Here is a 21,546-nt window from a genome sequence, read left to right as displayed (position 1 = left end):
TCTGAAACCGGTCATGTGATGAACATCTGGAGAGCATACTTGGCCAGATGTTAATATAAGTGGCTCAAGGTGATGACACCACTAGATCTTGGTCTGGTCATGGGCTGCATAACGGGCAGAGTGTTTAGAGAGTTCCTGTCACTGACCCCCCACTCCCACCCCTGGTCAGACCCCATCCTCAATACTGCATTTCCTTTGGATCACAACAGCTTTTTTTTTTTTTTTTTTTTTTAATATATTTGATTTACAATGTTGTGTTTCTTTCAGGTGTACAGAAAAGTTATTTAGTTTTATATGTTTTTCAGATTATTTTCCATTGTAGCTTATTACAAGATATTGAATATAGTTCCCTGTCCTGTACAGTAAATCCTTGTTGCTTATCTATTTTGTGTACAGTACTTTGTATCTGTTAATCCGGTACTCCCAGTTTATCCCTCCCCCTTTCCCTTTGGTAACTACTGTAGGATTGTTTTCTATGTCTGTGAGTCTATTTCTGTTTTGTTTATAGATTCATTTGTGTTATTTTTTAGATTCCATATATAAGTGATATCATATAATATTTGTCTTTGTCTGTTTTACTTCACTTAGTATGATACCCTCTAGGTCCATCCATGTTGCAACCAGCAATATTTCATTCCTCTTTTTTCGTCTTTTTTTTTTTTTTTTAGGGCCATACCCGTGGCATATGGAAGTTCCCAGGCTAGGGGTCAAATTGGAGCTGCGGCTGCCACAGCCACAGCAACACCAGATCTGAGCTGCATCTGTGACCTACACTGCTACTCATGGCAATATTTGATCCTTAATCCACTGATCAAACTCGCATCCTCATGGAAACTCAGGTTTGTTACCACTGAGCCACAACGGGAACTCAATGAACTCCCATTTCATTCTTTTTAATGGCTGCATAGTATTCCATTGTGTGTATGTACCACATCTTCTTAAGCCAGTCATCTGTTGTGGTCACTTGAGTCGCTTCAGTGTTTTGGCTATTGTAAATAGTGCTGCTGTGAACATTGGGGTTCATGTATCTTTTTGAAATTCAAGTTTTCCTCTCTTGTGGATGTGTGGGTCAAACCAATTTGAGAGGGATATAGACAAAGCAAAAAGCCCACATCCTATGCTCACAGGAGTTATGGATATAGAAACCAGGAATATGTTGCCTCGTAAGTGACCCCTAAGGAATTCTGAGAATTATTGCATCGTTTTATTAGTATCATCACTATGAGATAATCTTTAAAATGTTTTTTACTTTGCACTTCCAAAAGTGGTATCCTGATGTTATCTCATTGGAATCTCTAAACCATCCTTTTGAGGAATTCAGCTTTTTTTTCACCCATTTTCAGATGAGGACACCTTCCCATCCATTCTCCACCCTGCAGATAGTCAGCAGCTTCCTAATGCACAGAAATAATTCAGCTTGACACTGCCCATTCTAGGTTTTCAATTTCTCTCTAATTTGCCCACTTCTTTCCACCCTGCTGATGCCAGTTTAGTTGAGGCCACCATCCTCTAACCCTCCAGTCAGGGAGGACTACAGAAGGCCCAGAGTCCCCAGACGTCAGAGGAGAAACTAAGGCACAGAGAGATTAGACAATATGTCCAAGTTCATACAACTAACAGGGCTGCCATCAATGTTTGCTGGATGAATGAGCAGCCAGTTGATGAGAATATCAGTGTGAATGGAAGAGGGTGTGAGGGGGTCAGTAGACACTCATCCCCCCTCTGAGAAGGTGTTCACGGTTCCGGCCCTGCTAGCAGGTATCAGCAACGGTATCTCTCACAAAGGGCAGCCTGCACAGGCTCGTGTTCTCTGACTGTGCCTGCCTTTCAAAATGCTATATTAGAAGGGAAAAAAGTTAAAAGAACCACTAAAGAAAAAAGTCCCTGGAAATAAAAGGGAACGAATGACTTCCACTGTCTGACTTACTTCACTTAGTATGATAATCTCTATGTCTACCCATGTTGCTACAAATGGCATTATTTCATTCGTTTTTATGGCTGAGTAATATTCCATTGCATATATATACTGCATCTTCTTTATCCATTCTTCTGTTGATGGACATTGGGGTTGCTTCCATGTCTTGGTTATTGTAATAGTGCAGCAATCCAGGAGTGGGATTACTGGATTGTATGGTAGACAACAAACATCGTACCATATCACTTATAAGTGGAATCTAAAAAAAAAAAGGAGTTCCTGTTGTGGATCAGTAGAAAATGAATCTGACTAGTATCCATGAGGACACAGGTTTGATCCCTGGCCTCACATTGCCATGAGCTATGGTATAGGTCGCAGACTCGGCTCAAATCCCACGTTGCTGTGGCTGTGGTGTAGGCCAGTGGCTGCAGCTCCAATGTGACCCCCTAGCTTGGGAACCTTCATATGCCATAGGTGCAGCCCTAAAAAAAAAAGAAAAAAAAATTTTTTTAAAAAGGATACAAATGAACTTATTTGCAGAATAGAAACAGACTCACACTTTGAAAAGCTTATGGTTACCAAGGGGGGAGGGGGCAAATGGACTTTGGGTTTGGGATTGACATATGCACACTGAGGTTTATGGAATGATTGGCCAACAGTGACCTGCTGTATAGCACAGAGAACTGAGCCCAGTATTCCGTGATGACAATCTATATGGGAAAAGAATCTGAAAGAGGATGGATGTGTATATGTGTGGCTGAATCACTTTGTTGTGCAGCAGAAATGATCACAACCTTAACCTAAATCAATTGTACTTCAATAAACCTTTGAAACACACACACATACACACACACACACACACACACACACACACACGCAAACCCAAAAAATGTAAAACTAAAAGGAATGAATAGTCATCAGGACAGCCAATGGTAATAATGGGTAATGTTTATTGAACATTTACTAAGTGCTGGGCACTGTTGGAAATTATTTACATACCCTGACTTTTTAATTTTTCACAAAAATTCTCTGAGGTACAAGTCATTATCATTCCCATTTTACAAATGAAGTAACTGAGTCATTTGAATGTTAAATGACTTTCCCACAACCCACAAATGGCTGAGCTTGGATCTAATCCAGGTACTCTAGCTGCAAAGCCCTTTCACAGAATTCTTGATAAACATCACCACTGTAAACACCAGGGAATGAGGTGTTTGTGTTTGGTTGTGCTTTCACCTTGGCATTTGGCACCTCCTGGTAGGTTTCTGGCAAAGCTATGTGGTTGTCCTGGGTAGCAGCAGTTAGCATCCTCCACTCTGCAGATGAGTAAAGGATTAAAAAAGAACAACATAATTCCATGTGCAGCAACATGGATGCAACTAGAGATTATCGTGCTAAGTGAAGTAAGTCAGAGAAAGACAAATACGACATGATATCACTTATATGTGGAATCTAAAATGTCACAAAGGAACCTACCTACAGAACGGAAACAGACTCACAGACATGGAGAACGACTTGTGGTTGCCAAGGGGGAGAGGGAGTGGACTAGAAGTTCAGGGTTAATAGGTGCGAACTATTCCATTTAGAATGGATAAGCAATGAGGTCCTGCTGTACAGCCCAGGGAACTATATCCAGTCTCCTGGGATATACCATGATAGAAGCTAATATAAGAAAAGGAATATATATATACACACACATATATAGTTATAGTTATATAGTTGTATAGTTATATATATATAGTTATACATATAGTTGTATAGTTGTATATATATAGTTATGTGTATATAACTGTTATGTATATATAGTTATATATATAGTCATATAGATATCTATATATATATACACATATATAGTTATATAGTTGATAGTTACATTGTTATATAACTGGGTCACTTTGGTGTACAGCAGAAATTCACACAACACTGGAAATCAACTATAATTTTAAACACTAAAAAAAAAAAGCTACCCTCCAGGATGACCTCTGGGTCAGGCTTCTTTCTGTCATTCAACAAGCATAGACTGAGCTCTTAGCATGTGCCCTGGGCTGGGCCCTGCTCTCATAGAACTCATGTTCAAGTACCGAGAGACAGAAAATGAGCCCTCAGAGAGTAAGCAACCAAGCCAAGAGAGTGCTGAGTGAGGGCAGGACGTGAGGTGGGGTCATGTGACAGCGAGGGTCTGCTTGTGTTACTCCACCTGGCTGGTCACAAGGCCCTCTGCCCAGAGGCCCAAGTGTCGTAAGTGAAGGAGCCAAACTTATGACGGTCCGGGTGAAACTGCACTCAGACAGAGGGGATCGTAGTGCAAAGGCCCCCAGGAGGGAGGAAGCCTGGCATGTTTCTGGAATAGGGAAAAAAGGAAAACCAGTATGGGTGGGATGCAGTGAGTCAGGGTGAGAGTTGGAGATGAGGGAGGCCAGGAGGTGAGCAAGGACCAGGTTATGAGGCTGAGGTGGTGGTGGTGGGGGTTGGGGAGGAGTTGCAGGTGCAGTGAAAGCCTTTGAAGGGCTTTAAACAGCGGGGTGACAGGTTCTGGACCAACACGCAGACTTCCTAGATTGTGAGTTGGAGGGCGAAGCTCAGAGCGGCCAAGGGAGCCCCCCCTGCAGATCCAGAGCTCCACCATCGCTCAAGTGCCCCCTCTTGCCTGCCTAACACCTGTGGTCTTCTCGGGGACTCCAAGAACTCCGAATAAGTCATGACAGCCAAGGGTGTATGTTTTCTTCCCGCCTTTAGATGTTGTTTGTAAATAAGCTGTCAGTGTGCTCCCCGCTTTTCCCGACGGATAACTGATTCTTGTGTTGACTTCCAGATCATAAGGCAGCAGTTTCCTCAGTTAACCACCAGAAGACTCGGGACCCGAGGACAGTCAAAGTAAGCACCAACAGCCTTTCCCCCTGCAGAGCGCATGTCTCTGGACCTCCACTCAGGCCCAGACCCCAGGCCTCTCATCCTGAGCTCAGTTCACAGACCTGGTGGGAACTCTGCCTGGTGAGAGTGACCAGAAAGTGGCCCCCTTTCCCCAGGACCCCTGAGAGAGAGCCCATCACAAAATCCAGTTGCTTTAAAGAGCCTGACTTGGTGCCACTTGCCTTTAGCATTTTTGTAAAATAGTCTTCATCATCCTTTAAAAGAAACACCTTGTAGTTTCTTGACCGATCTCCATGATACTTGCGCTGTTTTGGCCAGAAAACTCTCTACTGTGACAGTATCCTTTTGCCCAGAGAAGCAACCCTGTATCAATCCCTGCAAGGGAGATGGGGTGGAAAGGTCCAACCATGCCGTGGTACCCAGGGCATACTGCCTCCCATTCGTCTGTTCTGTCAACCAACCAACCAACCAATGTTTGCTTCACATTTTGTGTGTGTCAGAAAAATGGTGCTAAGTGCTAGGGACACAAAAACAAAACAGGAAACTGTCCTCCTGGTGGAGCATATATTCTGGTGGGAAAGATAGACCAAAAAAGATCATCAGATTGTGACCAAGAGGGTTATCCTAGAGAATAAAAAAAGGGGAGTGGTCTAGTTTAGAAAGGATAGCCTAGGAAGGCTGCATTAAGCAGGCAACCCAAGGAGTAAGAAGGTTGCGTGGCTGCCTGTCTCCCAGGTGTGTCAGGGGAAAGGAATCTCTGCCTGTTCTGCCCAGGCTTCTGGATATAAAAGACTTGCCTTGAAAGGTGTTTCAAACATTGTTGCAAGTGACTAGGTCTTCCATGAAGAAGGTCTGTTGGCCATGTAAGTTTGGTAAGTACTGAGTTCAGCAGGTTCTTTTGTGCAGGACTTGTCAGAACCTTTAGTAAGCTGGTGTGCATGGTGACTCCACAAAAGGGTACCTTATTAATGGCATTTCTAAACATTTGACCATGTTGAGTAGCAAATCAACACATGACAACTTATAAAATAATGAAACTTTTTATTAGAAAGCAACAAGCACATAGGACTAGTAAGACTTGTCACTACAAGTGTCTTAAAAACAGCATGTCCAGTTCTGTCCCTCTGCCCACCCCCCCAGCCCTCCCTGGGCAGCACATTCCCATCCCCCAAGAGTGGGTTTAACTTTGGAGCCAAGTTGGGTAAAGAAAGTGAAGAAAAGTGGATGAGGAGTGGATGATCAAACTGGGAGAAACCCTTTTTAGTAAAGTTCTGAAAATAAGGAGGCCAGTGTTTTTGGTATGGGGCTTAGAATCTCAGGGGGCAATTTCCAAAGAGACTTACAGAAAAATTTTGAGCAAGGGACATTTTGGAATACACTTCTCAGAATTTTTCAAGGTGACTCCTCTGAAGAACAAATCTCATTCATGATGAAAAAAATGCAAGTAACTGTTTTAAAATGAGGTTTCAGGAGTTTTCATTGTGGCTCAGAGGTAATGAACCCCACTAGTATCCATGAGGATGTGGGTTCGATCCCTGGTCTCACTCAGTGGGTTAAGGATCCAGTGTTGCCGTGAGCTCTAGTGTAGGTCACAGACATGGCTGGGATCCTGTGTTGCTGTGCCTGTGGTGTAGGCCAGCATCTGCAGCCCTGAACTTCCATATGCCTCAGGTTTGGCCCTAAAAAGAAAACAAAAAACAAAAACAAGCAAACAGAGTTTTCAGCCCTGGTAAGAGTAGAGTAGAAAACTCTTGTGTGCTGGTGAACACAGTGGTTGGCACCCAAGGGCAATTCACTTCACAGATAAGTGGATGCTGGAAGACTATAGAATGAATGGAAAGGAATTATTTTTCTCCAGGTCAAGGGCTTTGAAGAGTCACTGGCTCTAACACACTGTTGCCCATTTCTGAGATAAAAGAATACTAATAAAGACAGGCAGTAAAAATAGTAAAGGTAGAACGGAAACGTTTCCCATCCCGGAGAACGTTTCTTTCTGTCTACATGTTAGAGCCTGCTTTCGTTTTTTGTTTTCTTTTTCTTTAACCTAGAGGTTGGCCAATTGCACAATACCTTCTCGAAAAATTCAACTTTCATTGTATCCTCTCCATCAGGATCCTCCAAGGTTGGTCACACCTTCAACCACTTGAAAGGTGATAAGAAGCTCTAGTTTCTAACATGCCACTTGGCCTTATAGAGAAAATCCCTCAGCAAATTTGCCTTGACAAAATTGATGGGGAGAGCAGGGCTGGTGGAAAGTGTGTTGATGTGTCCTTGAGAACCTAAATAAAAACCTGAGAAGTACTCAGAGCACTAGCTTCATGGCAGTGGCCAATTCTAGCAACATAATGCTCTGAAAAAAATCAAGAAGCGGTCTGACCTGAACATGTTTTGACTCCCTTGATCTGTCTTAAAGTTTAAGAGGGGGCTTGGTAAAGTTAGGGTGGTACGTCATAACTGCCTTCCCTCCTGGAGGGGCTTCCAGAGCAAACGGAACCCCCCCTCACCCCACCCCCGGCCAGAGGAGTGCCTTCCCGGTAGAAAGGCAGTTATGACAGTTGGGAAGTAGAAGGCGCAGAAGACAGAGATCAGCTCAACACAAAGGAGAACTTTCTGATCACTGTACTGCCCTAAAATGAACTGGGCTGCCTTCGGAGGGTCTGAGTTCTTCGTCCCAGGAGGCATTCAGATAGAGGCGAGATGCCCACTGAGCAGAAGTAGCACCGAATGGTATCAGGAGTGAAGGGGGCGAGGGAGAGGGAAGGTTACGGTCGGTGCTCAGCTCTCCCCTGCCCGGGAGGCCTTGCCCAGAGCTCGGAGCACTTTCTCATTTGTCTTACGAGGTTGTGACTCTCACCACCTCATCTCCATGGGTAGGAAAGAGCAGTTTGAGTGTTGTATACATAGCACGGCTGAAATCGAGGTCCATGAATTACGTTAGTATTGCTGTGTGGCTGTAAAATTCTATGCTGGACCTGCTAAATCCGAATCTTTGGAAGTGGGGCCCGGGAGACTGTGTTTAATATGTTTAGTAGGTGATTCTTATTAGTAGTAAAGTTTGGAAATCACTGGCTTAGTGGTTAAAAGCACGTTCAGAGGTCCAAATCTTGCCTCGAGTGCTTACTGGCTGGATGATCTTGGATGTGTTAGTGTAATTCTCTGGGCCTTAGTTTCCTGGTCTATAATATGGGACTGATAAGTAGTTGCAGCCTCATAGGGGTTTTGTGAGCTTAAATAGGGCAGTGTGTGTAAAGCACTTAGCACCTCGTCAGCTGCTGTGTTACAACAGTAGCTAACGACAGTCTCATAGAGCCAGGAGTGTGATGCAGGGGGCTGACGGAGCAGGCTGGTTGATCTCAGATGGATGTTCATCAGAATGACCTGTGGGGCTTGTTTCAATGCTGATTCCTAGGCCCTACTCCCTTGTTCTGCATCCCCAGGTGTGGGAAGGGGCCTCAGAATCTGTATTCTTATTACGCTTCATAAGTGGCTCCGATAAGCATCGACATTTATAATACTACCATGTAGTCTATTTTCTGTTAGTGCAGCACAGTGGCTTTGTAGTCAGATGGACCTGCTTCCTCCCCTAAACAGCTGTATGACCTTGAACAACAAATTACTTAAGCTTTATTGCCTCCATTTCCTCATCTATAGAGAGACTACACTAGAATCCCCATTTCATAGTATTATTTTATAAATTAATATGTGTAAAGTGCTTTCCAAAGCGCCTAGCACTTAGCAAGTGCTGGCTACGTTGTGGCTAAAATCCAAACAACATACAGCCTCCATCCCTCATTAGCCTTAATTGAAAACATTGCTATTATTAAGCCCATTCTGAGTTAATAAAAGGTTCTGGTCTTTGACACTCAGTATCAACTGAAACACTGACTTGATCTTTTTAAAGATACAGTTTAAGACTACCATATTGGGGTTCCCACTGTGGCTCAGTGGGTTAAGGACCCAATGTTGTCTCTGTGAGGATGAGGATTCTATCCCTGGTCTCGTTCAGTGGGTTAAAGATTCAGCATCACTGCAAGCTGCAGCATAGATTGCAGAAGCAGCTCAGATCTGGTATTGCTGCAGTTGTGGTATAGGCCTGCAGCTGCAGCTCTGATTTGACCCCTGGTCGGGGAACTTCCATCTGCTGCAAGTTCGGCCTTAAAAAACAAAAGGCTACCATTTATTAAGAAAAATATAGTCCAAATGAATTTTTCTAGGAGGTATCATCAGCAGTCATAGACACACTCTCCTTGGGTCCCTGAAGAGGGGAGCACTCAAGGGCTGTGGCTCTCTGGAATCACACTTGGCTAGGTAGAAGAGATTAAGTACAAATGGAAATTTTTTCATCCCACTTTCTGCTTTGCAAAGTGTTTGACTTAACGTTTTCTGTAGGAGGCAATTTTGGTTATTTTTACCTATCTGATTGATGGCTGGCAACATGGAATTTTGGTTTAATTCTAGATTTCCAAGATGTTGAGCCTTAGAGGGGAGTTAACTCTTGTAGCCCAGGGAGGATGGGTCCAGCCATCCTTGGCCCTAGGCTCCCCTAGCTCAGGAAACCCCACCTGATAAAGGTACATGTGGGTCTCTCTCCCTCTCTTTCTCTTTGTGGCCCAGGTACCATTACTATGGCATCGCAGTGAAGGAAAGCTCCCAGTATTATGATGTGATGTATTCCAAGAAAGGAGCCGCCTGGGTGAGCGAGACGGGCAAGAAGGAAGTGAGCAAACAGACGGTGGCATACTCACCCCGGTCCAAACTTGGAACATTGCTGCCAGAGTTTCCAAATGTCAAAGACCTAAATTTGCCAGCCAGTCTGCCTGAGGAGAAGGTGACCACGTCTGAAGTCTTGCTGGGAGCTGGGAGTGGGTGGTTTCTTTTCCCTCCCTTTCTCTTCCTCCTCTTTCTCTCTCTCTCTCTCACAGACAGACAGTCAGACAGACACACACACACACTTTCATTGTAAAATGATGAATTTAAAAATATAAAGATAGTGAGTTCCCATTGTGGCTCAGCGATAACAAACCTGTGGACACAGGTTTGATCCCTGGCCCCGCTCAGTAGGTTAAGGATCCAGTGTGGCCGTGAGCTGTGGTGTAGGTCACAGATGTGGCTCAGATCAGCATTGCTGTGGCTGTGGTGTAGGCCAGCAGCTGTAGCTCCGATTTAACCCCTAGCCTGCCGTTATGATCTCCAGCTGATAGAAATAATGTGTCAGAGCTGGTCCATTAGTTGGGACCAATGTAGCATATTAGTGCAAGATGTTAACAGTTGAGGTAACTGGGTGTGAGGTAATCAGGAGCTGCCTGAACTATCTTCACAACTTTACTACAAATCAAATGCTATTCCAAAAAAAAAAAAAAAAAGACTTTTGGGCATTCCCATCATGGCTCAGTGGTAATGAACCCAACTAGTATCCATGAAAATGCAGGTTTGACCCCTGGCCTCGCTTAGTGAGTTCAGGATCCGTTGTCACCATGAGCTATGGTGTAGGTTGCAGATGAGGCTCGGATCCTATGTGGCTTTGGCTGTGGCTAGCAGCTGCGGCTCTGATTTGACCCCTAGCCTGGGAACCTCAATTTGCCATGGGTCCGGCCCTAAAAAACAAACGAACAGAAGAGACTTTCTTTCTCTACCCATCTAACTTACCTACCTACCTACCCACCCACTCATCTATGATGCTGCACTATTTCATTTCATGAGGGAAAGACCCCTCTCCTCTGCATTGCTTTTTTATAGGATAAATGTTATTCTCCCATGTGCTGCAGGGGATGTGGTGAAGTCATAGTCCTATAGACAACCTGTAGACAGTGAAGATTTTGTAGGTATAGTGAATCAGATAGTCTGGGCATAGAGTTTTGGGAGGAAATTACTGGAAACACATAATTAGGGACTTTGCCCTGGGCAATCCCATCTCTAATGCCCCCATCTTGATGCAGCCAGTGTGTCAGTAGGCACTGAGCTTCTACCTGTCACACTGGGAGCTGGGATGTGGTGAATAAGTCCCACTCTCAGGAAGCTTACAGTCAAGCAGGGAGACAGATGCTTGCATGAGCAAGCCAAGTTTATGTAAAATACATATCTGTGTTCTAAAACAACAAGAATACCTGTGAAGAATGCTTTAAATCTAAGAACTAGGTAAATCCTTATTTTTCTCAAATTTGCCTTTTTTTTTTTTTTTTTTTTTTTTTTTGTCCTCTCTTTTCTCAACAAAGCTCCTGTATCATTGCTTAAAAATTCTTGGGTAGGAGTTCCCATCGTGGCTCAGTGGCTAATGAATCCGACTAGGAACCATGAGGTTGCGGGTTCGATCCCTGGCCTTGCTCAGTGGGTTAAGGATCTGGCGTTGCTGGGAGCTGTGGTGTGGGTCACAGACGAGGCTCGGATCCTACATTGCTATGGCTCTGGTGTAGGCTGGCGGCTACAGCTCCGATTAGACCCCTAGCCTGGGAACCTCCACATGCTGAGGGTACAGCCCTAGAAAAGACCAAAAAAAAAAAAAAAAAAAAAAAAAAAAAAAAAAAAAATTCTTGAGTAAATGAAGCTGGACATGAAATTCTTTTGCTAAGCAGATTCCAGAGAACTTCCAAATGTCTTTTTGTGATTTTGGCAAAATCACTTCTTCTTATAAATATACCCTGGGTTTTAACTTTACAGTATCTCAACTGATGGAAACTTAATTCAGTAGGCTGCACAGAACCCTCCTATGGGCCAGGCACTACACTAAATGCTAGATACACAAGTAAGAATAATATGCTGTTCTAATTTTCCCAGAGTCCACAGTGTCAGGGGGTGGAGTTGGGGCAGAGCGAGAAACCCCAGTCTTTAGGTACCACAGGCTGAGTGCCCGGATGGAGAAGTGCACTCAGGGGCTTGAGGGAGCACAGAGAGGGAGCTGAGGGTCAGAGAGCCCCACTAATGCGAATGAGTTTCATTTGGGTCTTGCAGGATGAGTAAATAGGTTTTAGGCGAATTTTATCCCCTCAGCAGAGAATACATTACTTAAAATTGAAATTCCAAGGGCAGCAGTAACATGTATTAACATCTGCTTTATTGTTGATCCCTCCCCACCCCCACAGGTTTCTACCTTTATTATGATGTACAGAACACACTGTCAGAGAATACTGGACACTGTAATAAGAGCCAACTTTGATGAGGTAGGTCAACAAGTGTTGAGCCGTGCATCCTCTGCATTAAATATTCTAACAGTAGCTCCTATTTCACGAGCTCCTGCCAGTTGCCAGACCTTTTGAAGCTCTCGATGTACCTTAGTTCACTCACACCCCCACAGTGATCCGAGGAAGCAGGCACTCTTTTTATCCCCATTTTACAGATTCTCTGTGTGACCAGCAGTTGGCATGGCTTGCTCCTTGGTCTAACTAGCGAACTGCATCCTGCCTGGTTGGCCTCCTGGGAACACAGTTTTGCCATGGTATCATTACCCCCAGAATTATAGATTCAGACAAACAGGAAAGGAAAGCTTTTCTATATTTTGGAGTTAACCTTTTCCTGAGGCTCATCCACTTCAGTGCATTCGGAGCCAGTTGCCCTCCACGGTCAAGGTCTGGTGGGCACGTCCGTCAAACTCTGCCAGGAGGGCCATCTTTGAATACAAACAATGTAAGAATTGCACTTTTTTATGTTAAAATACAATTAAAGGATGGAGAGGGGAAAAAAGAATGGACATTAATGGAAATAATGGTTATACAACTAAAGGGACAATAAAATCTTGCCTAAAAGGCCATCCGAAAGGCCAAAGGCAGGTTACCCCACATTTCACCCCCATAAACCTGGGGGCTTTCTATTTTTTTTAAAAAATGTCTTTAAGGCAAAAGTAGGGAAAAAAAAAAAAAACACGCTGGGATCAGGTGTGGACATTGAATTTCAGGCTCCAAGGGAGCTGTAAAAATGTGTAGTTACTGGTGAAAAAGATGCTGGCGATTCCTTTTGTGGGGGGTGTTTTTCTGGGGGGAGATGGAGGGAAGAGAACCCTTGTTGAGTACTTGCTCCTGTTGGCCACTTGTTTACTGTTCCCCCAGGAACCCCATGTAGCAAGGCTACCACCACATGTGAGCTGTCACTTGGTTCACAGACACAGCTCCAGAACAGGTGGCCGTGGCTGTGTGTTGGTAGAAAAGGACTATTCTTCCTGCTCCCAACTTTCATCCTCTAGATTTTTTTTTCTTTTTAGGGCTGCACCTGTGGCCTATGGACGTTCCCACTCACATCAGAGCTGCAGCTGCCAGCCTACACCTCAGCCTCAGCAATGTAGGATCTAAGCTGCATCTGTGACCTACACCAGAGCTCACAACCACGCTGGATCCTTAACCCACTGAGCAAGGCCAGGGATTGAACCCACATCCTCATGGATACTAGTCAGGTTCTTAACCCACTGAGCCACAATGGGAACTCCCCATCCACTAGAGTTTGAAACCTCCCATATTCCTTGCCTAAGTAGAATTTTTTTTTTTTTTAAGAAAGGAAACTCCCTGCTTTCTCTCACGCTGTGGTTTTTGGCTGTGTCTTACATATCAAAGACCACTGAGATCTGGGTAGATCATGACTCCTGATTGGTTAAGACGACACTGGGGTCTGTAACAAATCACCCCAAGTCTTAACTCAGTAAGACAATACATGTCACCATCCAGTGCCCTCGGGTGGAAGTCTGGTTGTTGGAGGGGTTCAGGGATCCAGGCTCCTTCTATCTGGGGGGCCACACCCTGCTCTTGAGCCTTGGAGTCCTTTGTTCACTTGATGGATGGGGAAGAGGGTTACAGAGAAGACACCCTCCCCTTTTAACACAGTCAGTCCAGAAAAGGCGCACATCGCTTTTGCCCACATTCCATCAGCAAGAACTGGTCTCTTGGCCCCATCTTGAGAGAAGAGGAGCTGGGAAGTGTGGTCCCTCACTAGGCAGCTGCTTGTTCTACTGTAAAAGAGGAGCTCTAATGGATAGCTGTCCCTCTCTGCCACAAGTAACTAATGACAAAACTAGTGACAACCCTCCTTATGTTCGTATCTAGCTTTATAGACCTCAGAACTCACCCATCATCTCACTGCACTGAATTCCATTCATTCCTTCCAACATCTACTGGACATCTAATGACACCATATGCTGCTCTAGGCTCCAGGAATGAGGTGATAAGACACAGCCTTAAGGGGGAGAAAAGCATGCACACCAGCAGTTAAGATGCAGAATATATGGTAGGAAGGTCCAGAAACCTTATGAGAGGTTGAGTGCTCCTGTGGGAAAAGTGCCAGACTTGGAGCTCAGGCTTGGAATCAAGATGTGGCTCAATTCCTCATTCTAAAAATGAATATAAAAACATCACTCCTGGAGTTCCCGTCATGGCGCAGTGGTTAACGAATCCGACTAGGAACCATGAGGTTGCGGGTTCGGTCCCTGCCCTTGCTCAGTGGGTTAACGATCCGGCGTTGCCGTGAGCTGTGGTGTAGGTTGCAGTCGTGGCTCGGATCCCGCGTTGCTATGGCTCTGGCGTAGGCCAGTGGCTACAGCTCCGATTCGACCCCTAGCCTGGGAACCTCCATATGCCGCGGGAGCGGCCCAAAGAAATAGCAAAAAGACAAAAAATTAAAAAAAATAAAAAAACATCACTCCTGCTGATCCAGTTCACAGGATTACAGGAAGGAGGAGATCAGACAATGCCTGGCAAAAGGTCATACAAATACTTGCTCTTATCAGATATGTCAACCAGAGAAGTAAGAGAAGTCACACAGTTGGTTAGGGCCAAAGTCATGGCTTTGTCACCTAGCACTGCTAGTCTAATATTCTTTCCAGCCCCCCTTGCAGGGGTATTTGGTGGCTGTGTTTAAGATGGCTGATCAAGATGTGGTTTATTCTACCCAAACACAAAAGAGTGAAGGGGGTTATTTTATTTCTGATGGGCCTGGCTTTCTCCTACAGCTAGAAAAATCATTGGTAAATAGATGGTGGATGCATCTGGTACCTGGATTATATAGTTTGTTTCAGATCTTCAAGATCTTTAGTATCTGTTGCAGTCACAACCTATGCTGGTATCACAATCTTAAATCACCTTATTTGTTTCTTTGTTCATTGTGTGTCTCCTATTGCTACTATGTAAGCCCTTGAAGGCAGGGATCTTGTTTGTCTTGTTTATTACTATATCCAGGTCAGCTATACTCTCAGGATCTCAGTAAATGTTTGTTGGGCAGATGAGTGAGTGGATGGATAGATGGATGGATGGATAGATAGATGGATGGATGGATAGATGATGGAAGAAATGAAGGAAGGAAGGGAGGAAAACTGTCTTATAGTATTGTCAGGCAAGTACAAAGAACCCAAGTCTGCATGGAGGGGACTTGCAGCAAAGCCTTCTCCAAACCACATTGCACAAAGAGCTGTAAAATCAGACCGTCCAAATCCACCACTTACTAGCCTTTAACCTTGAACAACATACTTAACTTCTCTGAGCCTCAATTACTTTTGCTGGAATATAGAGATAATAACTATTATCTATCTCATAGTGAAATTGTGATGGTTACACGGAAATTGTATAAAGTGTCTGATTTCAAATTCAGAGTATACTAAGTGGTAGGTGTTTTGGTAGTTATTATTTTGTTGAGTTCCTTTTAACACTGTAGCAATTAAGGACCCGTGACTGGAAGCCATCAGATGTGCTTCTACAAGGTGCCAATATATTAGGAATAAACTAAACATGGACATGGGAAAGAAATAGAAAACTTACGTAGGTATTCTTAAAGAAATTATCTCCTGATATGTCACTGAGCAGAGAGAGATAAAAAGGGTTGAGAGTTCAAGGGACTGAAATAAATAATCCAGGAAACTTGTTTTAAATAATCATTTTTGGAGTTCCTGTCATGGCTCAGGGATTAACGAACTAGCATCCATCAGGACACGGATTCTATCGCTGGCCTCGCTCAGTGGGTTAAGGATCCAGCATTGCCGTGAGCCGTGGTGTAGGTTGCAGACGCAGCTCGGGTCTGGCGTTGCTGTGGCTCTGGCAGCAACAGCTCCGATTGGACCCCTAGCCTGGGAACCTCCATATGCCTCGGGTGTGGCCCTAAAAAGGCAAAAAAAAAAAAAAAATCATTTTCAATCATTTATCTCTGATTCTTTCTCCATTTATGCTTACAAAGAGTAAGGAGAATTTCTTCCTCTGACTAATTATGTTTCCATTTGTTAAATGCCTTCATGATGCTAGGCATTTTACATCTTATTTCATCCTAATAATAGGTAGACATTATCTCCATATTGTAGAAGCTGCTGTCATATTTATATATTTATTTAGTCCTGAGCTCCAGATTCAATTGACTTGACATCTAACTTAACATGGCCTAATCAGAGCTCTAATTTTCCACCCCAAATTTCTTTTTTCCCAAGTCCTAGATTGCCTCTACCACACACCCAATTGCTCACGCCACAAGCCTTGATTCTTCTTTTTCCCTCACGCTTCGTATCTAGTCTATTGGGAGGTCCCGTTGGCTCTGCCTCCTGATGTAAAAACACTGGGTCTGTCCATTTCACACCTAACTTCCAAGTATCAGCTCTTGAGTTTTGTGCTGTTCTCCCTCCTTCCTTTTTCTCCTCACCCTGAGGAACCGGTCCATTGGCCATTAAATGCTCTTAAATGCAGAGTAGGAAGGGAGGTCAAAATGGAATAATCCACCCCCTACAAAGGCTGCTCTGGTGACAGGCCTGATCCAGGCTCCCTGTGCCACTTGAACAAGCTGAAACAGACAGATGGCTGCTAATGAGAGTGATTTTCTACAGATTTGTTTTAATGTACACAGCCGCTGATGCTTTCCAGAATTTCTACTAGAAACTGACTGCTCATTAAAAAAAAAGAAAAAAAAAAGGGTAGGGATGCATGCAAGGAGAGCTTTGAAAGGCCAGTGGATTCAGAATCTACCAAATATTAGGAATCAGCTGGGCAGTGCTTCTTACTTGGAGTTGGACAGGCAGGCAGGGAGGTCCAGGACCTGAGCAGAGGTCAGTGCCCAGGGATGAGATGGGATCTGGGACAGCAGAGGGTTGTCTGGAGTGCAGGCACCTTGTCTAAGTGACGTGGCCATCTCCAGGCCCAAGCTGGCCAACAGTCAGCCACCAGCTGTCCCAGTGACAACAAGAGCCTTGACGGGGGAGCAGAGCCACAATGGGGACCCTGGCTAGGTAACTCACAGAAACTTAGGCAATGTTTAGGGCAGTGCACTGACTTCTTGGGCCCAGTCGTTGTTGTTCCTCCATGATATAGTAATAGTAGTAGCAGTAGTCATTGTAATGGCTTCTAACCTTTATTAAGCATTTACTATGTGCCAACCACTATAAGAAGTACTTTTTGGGAATCTACCAAAATCTAGTAAATACTGCTTTTATTTCCATTTCACAGGTAAAGAACCTGAGGCATAGAGATATTACACCCCTCGTTGGTAGTAGGAACAGGATTAGAACCCTGGAAGGCAGTCTTCACTCAGCGGAGGTCTTTTTGTTGGTTTTAATTTTCAACCTGGTTGAAAACTTTGCAACATTTTCACTGTCATGGAATTGACAGAATTGTGATTTGAGTTTCACAATTTGCAAACCTGACCTCACTCACCGCTTTGATCATGCTTTTGGCAATTACCTTTTTCCCCCTGGGAAGGCAGTGGGCATGCTTTTCTCTCCGTTCCTCACCCCCAATCTTCCCATCTAGTGTTTTTAGCAGAAGTCCAGCCAGACTGTGAACATAAGGGAAATTTGTCCATCTGAGACTGAGTTCAGGTGACCAGGCTGGGGTCAGAGGTAGCCTGGTCAGAGGAAAGCAAAACCCTGCTTCAAAGAGGGGCTTGAAGGACAACTGCAGGTCCCCAGGATAGAGGCAGAAAGCAAGAAAGCAGGCAGCAGTCCAAGGAGAGGCATAGGTCTCAGGAATGGGGTAGAAGTCCAGTTACCATGTGAAGATTTGTAGAAAGACAGGCAGAAATGCCCTCCATTCATCTATTGCCTGACTTGCTGTCTGGCTTTGGACAAGTAAGTTCATGTCTCAGCAAAATGGGAGCAATGATCCTCAGGTACCGTATTAACTGAGCAAACGTATGCGAATTTGCTGGCATTTAGTCGCACTCAAAACATAAAGCTAATGCCAATAATAATAACACCACTTCCAGAGTGTCAGACTGGGTACTAAATTACCTCCTGTGCTGGATCGGGATTGATTTTGCGAAACCAGGGATGTGGGCCATGCTATACACGGGGGTTCAAGAGTGCCCATCTGTGGAAAGAAAGATACATAGTCCAGGAACCAAGTCAAGCTTAGAAGAATTCACAATAATTCAGTTATTTGTTCCGTAACTTTAAGATGAGCTACTCCTCAATGTTAGCTGAAGTCTAGATATTTTTAAGGTTGTTATACACACCAGAGAACGTCTTCTGCTCTGTCCCTTCCTGTCCCTTATCTTATGCCACCCCTGCACCGCCCACCCTGCTCCCCCAGCCACCTCCACCTCGGACACTGGAAGATATCGGTGTAGGGGGCTGCTATCCTTGTATTAATAATGGTAACTGCACTTTGAGTGCCTGCTAGATTTCTGTTCTGTGCTAGCGGCTGGGGTTGGCGTGCTCTCCTAGCTTACTATCCGGATAGCACCACCTGGCATTCCATAATGACACCAGCCAGCCCCGGTTGGACCAAGGGCTCTTTGAGAAAATGCTGGAATTTGGATACAAAGAGGCTGTTGCACTTTATCCAGTTTGGGGCGCATTAAGATTGAATCGGGAGACTTGTATTTGTGGCACCTACCTTCTCCCCTCCTAGACATATTCCTCTTACCAGAGACTCACACGTGGTTGCCTTCTTGGCTTCCTTTCCAGAACACCCTGGGGCTCCCGAGGCACCCACAGGCCCAAAGAATATTACTAGTGCTCTGAGCTAGAAGCAATATGCCTGCTTCCCTTTCTTGCACTTTTTACCCAGACCCCCATCAGCCTGAAGGGGCTGATGGGATACCATGCTATTGCTTTCTCCCGGGGGTAGAGAGGCCCCAGGCTGCCAGGCCAAGTGCTTCTCCAGGGCACATGCCACACAGGTGGGCAGGGGAAGGACTTGGGGCAGGAGGACCTTCTGGGCTGGGGCAGCCTCTGGCCGAGCCTCAAGACTCTGTTGGGAATGCCCTTTATAACCTCATGGTTCTTCCCTCTCTGTGGGTCGATACAGGTTCAAAGTTTCCTTCTGCACTTTTGGCAAGGAATGCCGCCCCACATGCTGCCCGTGCTGGGCTCCTCCACGGTGGTGAACATCGTTGGCGTGTGTGACTCCATCCTCTACAAAGCTATCTCCGGAGTGCTCATGCCCACCGTGCTGCAGGCGTTACCTGACAGGTGAGCACCTTTCTTCTCACATCCCCTCCTGGCTGGTCCTCAGCAGGTGTTGTTCCTGCTTCTCTTTTGTTGACTATAACCATGCGGTGTCTGGGGACCTCCCTTGTAAAGACCATTGATACTGGATTTTAAAAAAGTGAATTTTATTTGAAGGTAAATACAAATGTTAATATTTGGAACTACTTGTATAGTTGAAAATTCATAAAGTAAATATAATGCCTAGCAAAAGTCCCCTTCCTACTCTTCCTCCCCAGACACCTAGGTCCCCTCCCCAGAGCACAAAATAGAATATTTTTTCTTGGGGAGGGGGGTCCCTCCAGATCTGCTATGCGTATGAAACCAGTGCTTATCATATCTTTAAAAAATGTTTTGTAATTTTTTCTTTTCTTTTTTTTTTTTACTTTTTGGCCACATTTTTGGCATATGGAAATTCCCCAGGCCAGGGATCGAATCTGAGCCACAGCTGCTGCGTAAGCCAACAGCTGCAGCAATGCTGGGTCCTTAACTTGCTGCACTGCAGCGAGAACTCATATACTTTTTCTTTCAGAAATGGTAACACACTATATCTACCATTCTGTACAGTGTGTCAAATACATGTCTTGGGGATTATGTTGGACAGCCTGTGTGCCCTCCAGATGCTCGTCCCACTGTGTTCCCAGAGGTTTTCTTCCCCGCATGGGGCTTGAGGGTGTGTGTGTGGGGGGGGGGGGGTGAGGGGAGGGTGGGCAGCTCCCTTTTCCTCTGGCTTCCGGTTCAGATCAGCCCATGGCGGTTGAAGGGTTGAGAAGAGAGATCTGAGGGAAGGAGGACGGTGGCTTCCGGAGACTGCCTTTCTGCCTCCCTCCCTGCGAGGTCGCCTCCCTCAGGTCACGTGCCTCCACGGGGCTCTGGTGCCTTCCGGGCAGCCTCTCTCCTTGCGGGTTGTCCTTTAGACAGACATAAGGTGGGCGAGAGCCTGCTGGCCCCACCCCATTGCTGCAGTCACCCTAGGGGTTCTCTTCTGCCTGTCTACGTGTGTATGCCTTGTCTCTTATAAATAGACTCTGCTGTTTTGAGTGGCATTTGTTTCCTGTTGGGACTGTTAAAGAGAGTGTTCTACATCAATTTATAAAGCTCTCTCTCTCTCTCTTTTTTTTTTTTTCCTTTTTAACACCTGCGTATTGTTCTGCTGTGCTGAGTTTAGTCTGTTGTCTTAATGTTTCTAGTCTGGTCCGATTATAGTGCTGTGATGAATGACATTTTAAAGAGCCCTTGAGGGCAGATCTGTGCTGTGCCTCTCTCCCAGCTTCTGATGGTTGCCACCAAGCCTTGATGTGTCTTAGCTTGTAGATGCATCCCCACAGTGTCTGCCTCGTCTTCACATTGACTCCCACTAGGTCTCACTATCTCTGTAAGAACACTTGTCACTGGGTTTAAGGGCCACTCAGTTAATCCAAGATCTCATCTCAACATCCTTAATATAGTCACATCTGCAAAGGCCCTTAATTCAAATAAAGTTAACCTTACACGTTCCAAGTGAACATGTTTTTTGAGGGGACAAGTCTTCGTCCTACTACATAGAGTATATGTACAGGAGAATTTCCTAAAGGGCTGAATTTCTGGTTCAAAGGATATGGGACTTAAACTTTTCTCAGTGCAATTTTAATTTGCATCTATCTTATAGGTGGAGTAGACTATCCCTTCATATCTTTAAGAGTGATTTCTATTTTCTTTCCTGTGAACTTTCTCTTCTGATGCTTTGACTGTTTTTCTATTGGGCAGTTGATATTTTTCTCATTGATTTTTTAAGAGCTTTATTTTTTTAGGGATATTAACCACTTGTCCGTAATAAGAGTTGTAAATATTTTTCTCACTTTGTTCTTTTGTCTTTGGCATACAGAAAATATGCTTGTGTAGTTGAATTTATCAGTCCTTGTTTTTAATGGCTTCTGAATTTTGTCTGATTGCCTTGGAAGTTCTCCCTGGTCCAATTACAAAATATCCCACAAATTTTATGGTTTAATTTTATATTTTTGAATTATATTCAATTTGAAATTCATTCTGGTGTAAGATGTAAAGTATGGCTTTTATCACCCTCCCCACCCAGCAGCTCTCCTCTTTATCCTAACGCATATGTTACTTATTCCATCTTTTCGCCACTGATTTGAGAGCCCTCCTTTTTCATGTGGTAAATGTTATGTGTATTGGGGACTAACTCTAGACTTCCTAGCTTGCATCATTGATATTTCTATAAATTCATGTTCCAGGGTCACACTGTCTTAAGTTTTACACTTTTAAACATATTTTAATATTTGATAGGCTAGCTCCTCATACTTACTTCCTTTTGTAGAATTTTCCTGTTATTGTCACTTATTTTTCCATATGAACTATCTTAGCATTAGTTTGTCTATTTCATTGTATACACACA

At 44.5% G+C, this 21,546-nt stretch overlaps 1 protein-coding gene across 5 annotated transcripts in view; it reads left to right on the top strand.

The window, feature by feature from the left end:
• RFX4 (regulatory factor X4) overlaps window positions 1–21,546 on the top strand; it is a 168,505-nt gene that overhangs the window by 90,195 nt on the left and 56,764 nt on the right. For all 5 annotated transcript variants that reach the window (XM_021091569.2, XM_021091568.2, XM_084955470.1 and 2 more), the window contains exons 5-8: window positions 4,728–4,789; window positions 9,401–9,614; window positions 11,863–11,940; window positions 18,976–19,139. In XM_021091569.2, the coding sequence (XP_020947228.1) occupies window positions 4,728–4,789; window positions 9,401–9,614; window positions 11,863–11,940; window positions 18,976–19,139 (518 nt within the window). The remainder of the gene's footprint in view (window positions 1–4,727; window positions 4,790–9,400; window positions 9,615–11,862; window positions 11,941–18,975; window positions 19,140–21,546) is intronic.

The sequence above is a fragment of the Sus scrofa genome, chromosome 5 (genome assembly GCF_054392235.1).
Source record: "Sus scrofa isolate SSC_HxYL_T2T_F1_AM1 chromosome 5, Sscrofa_HxYL_maternal_Yorkshire_Landrace_v2.0, whole genome shotgun sequence".
Lineage (NCBI taxonomy): Eukaryota > Metazoa > Chordata > Mammalia > Artiodactyla > Suidae > Sus > Sus scrofa.
Note: the sequence above shows the minus strand (reverse complement) of the source record. Positions and strands in the feature narration are given on the sequence as shown.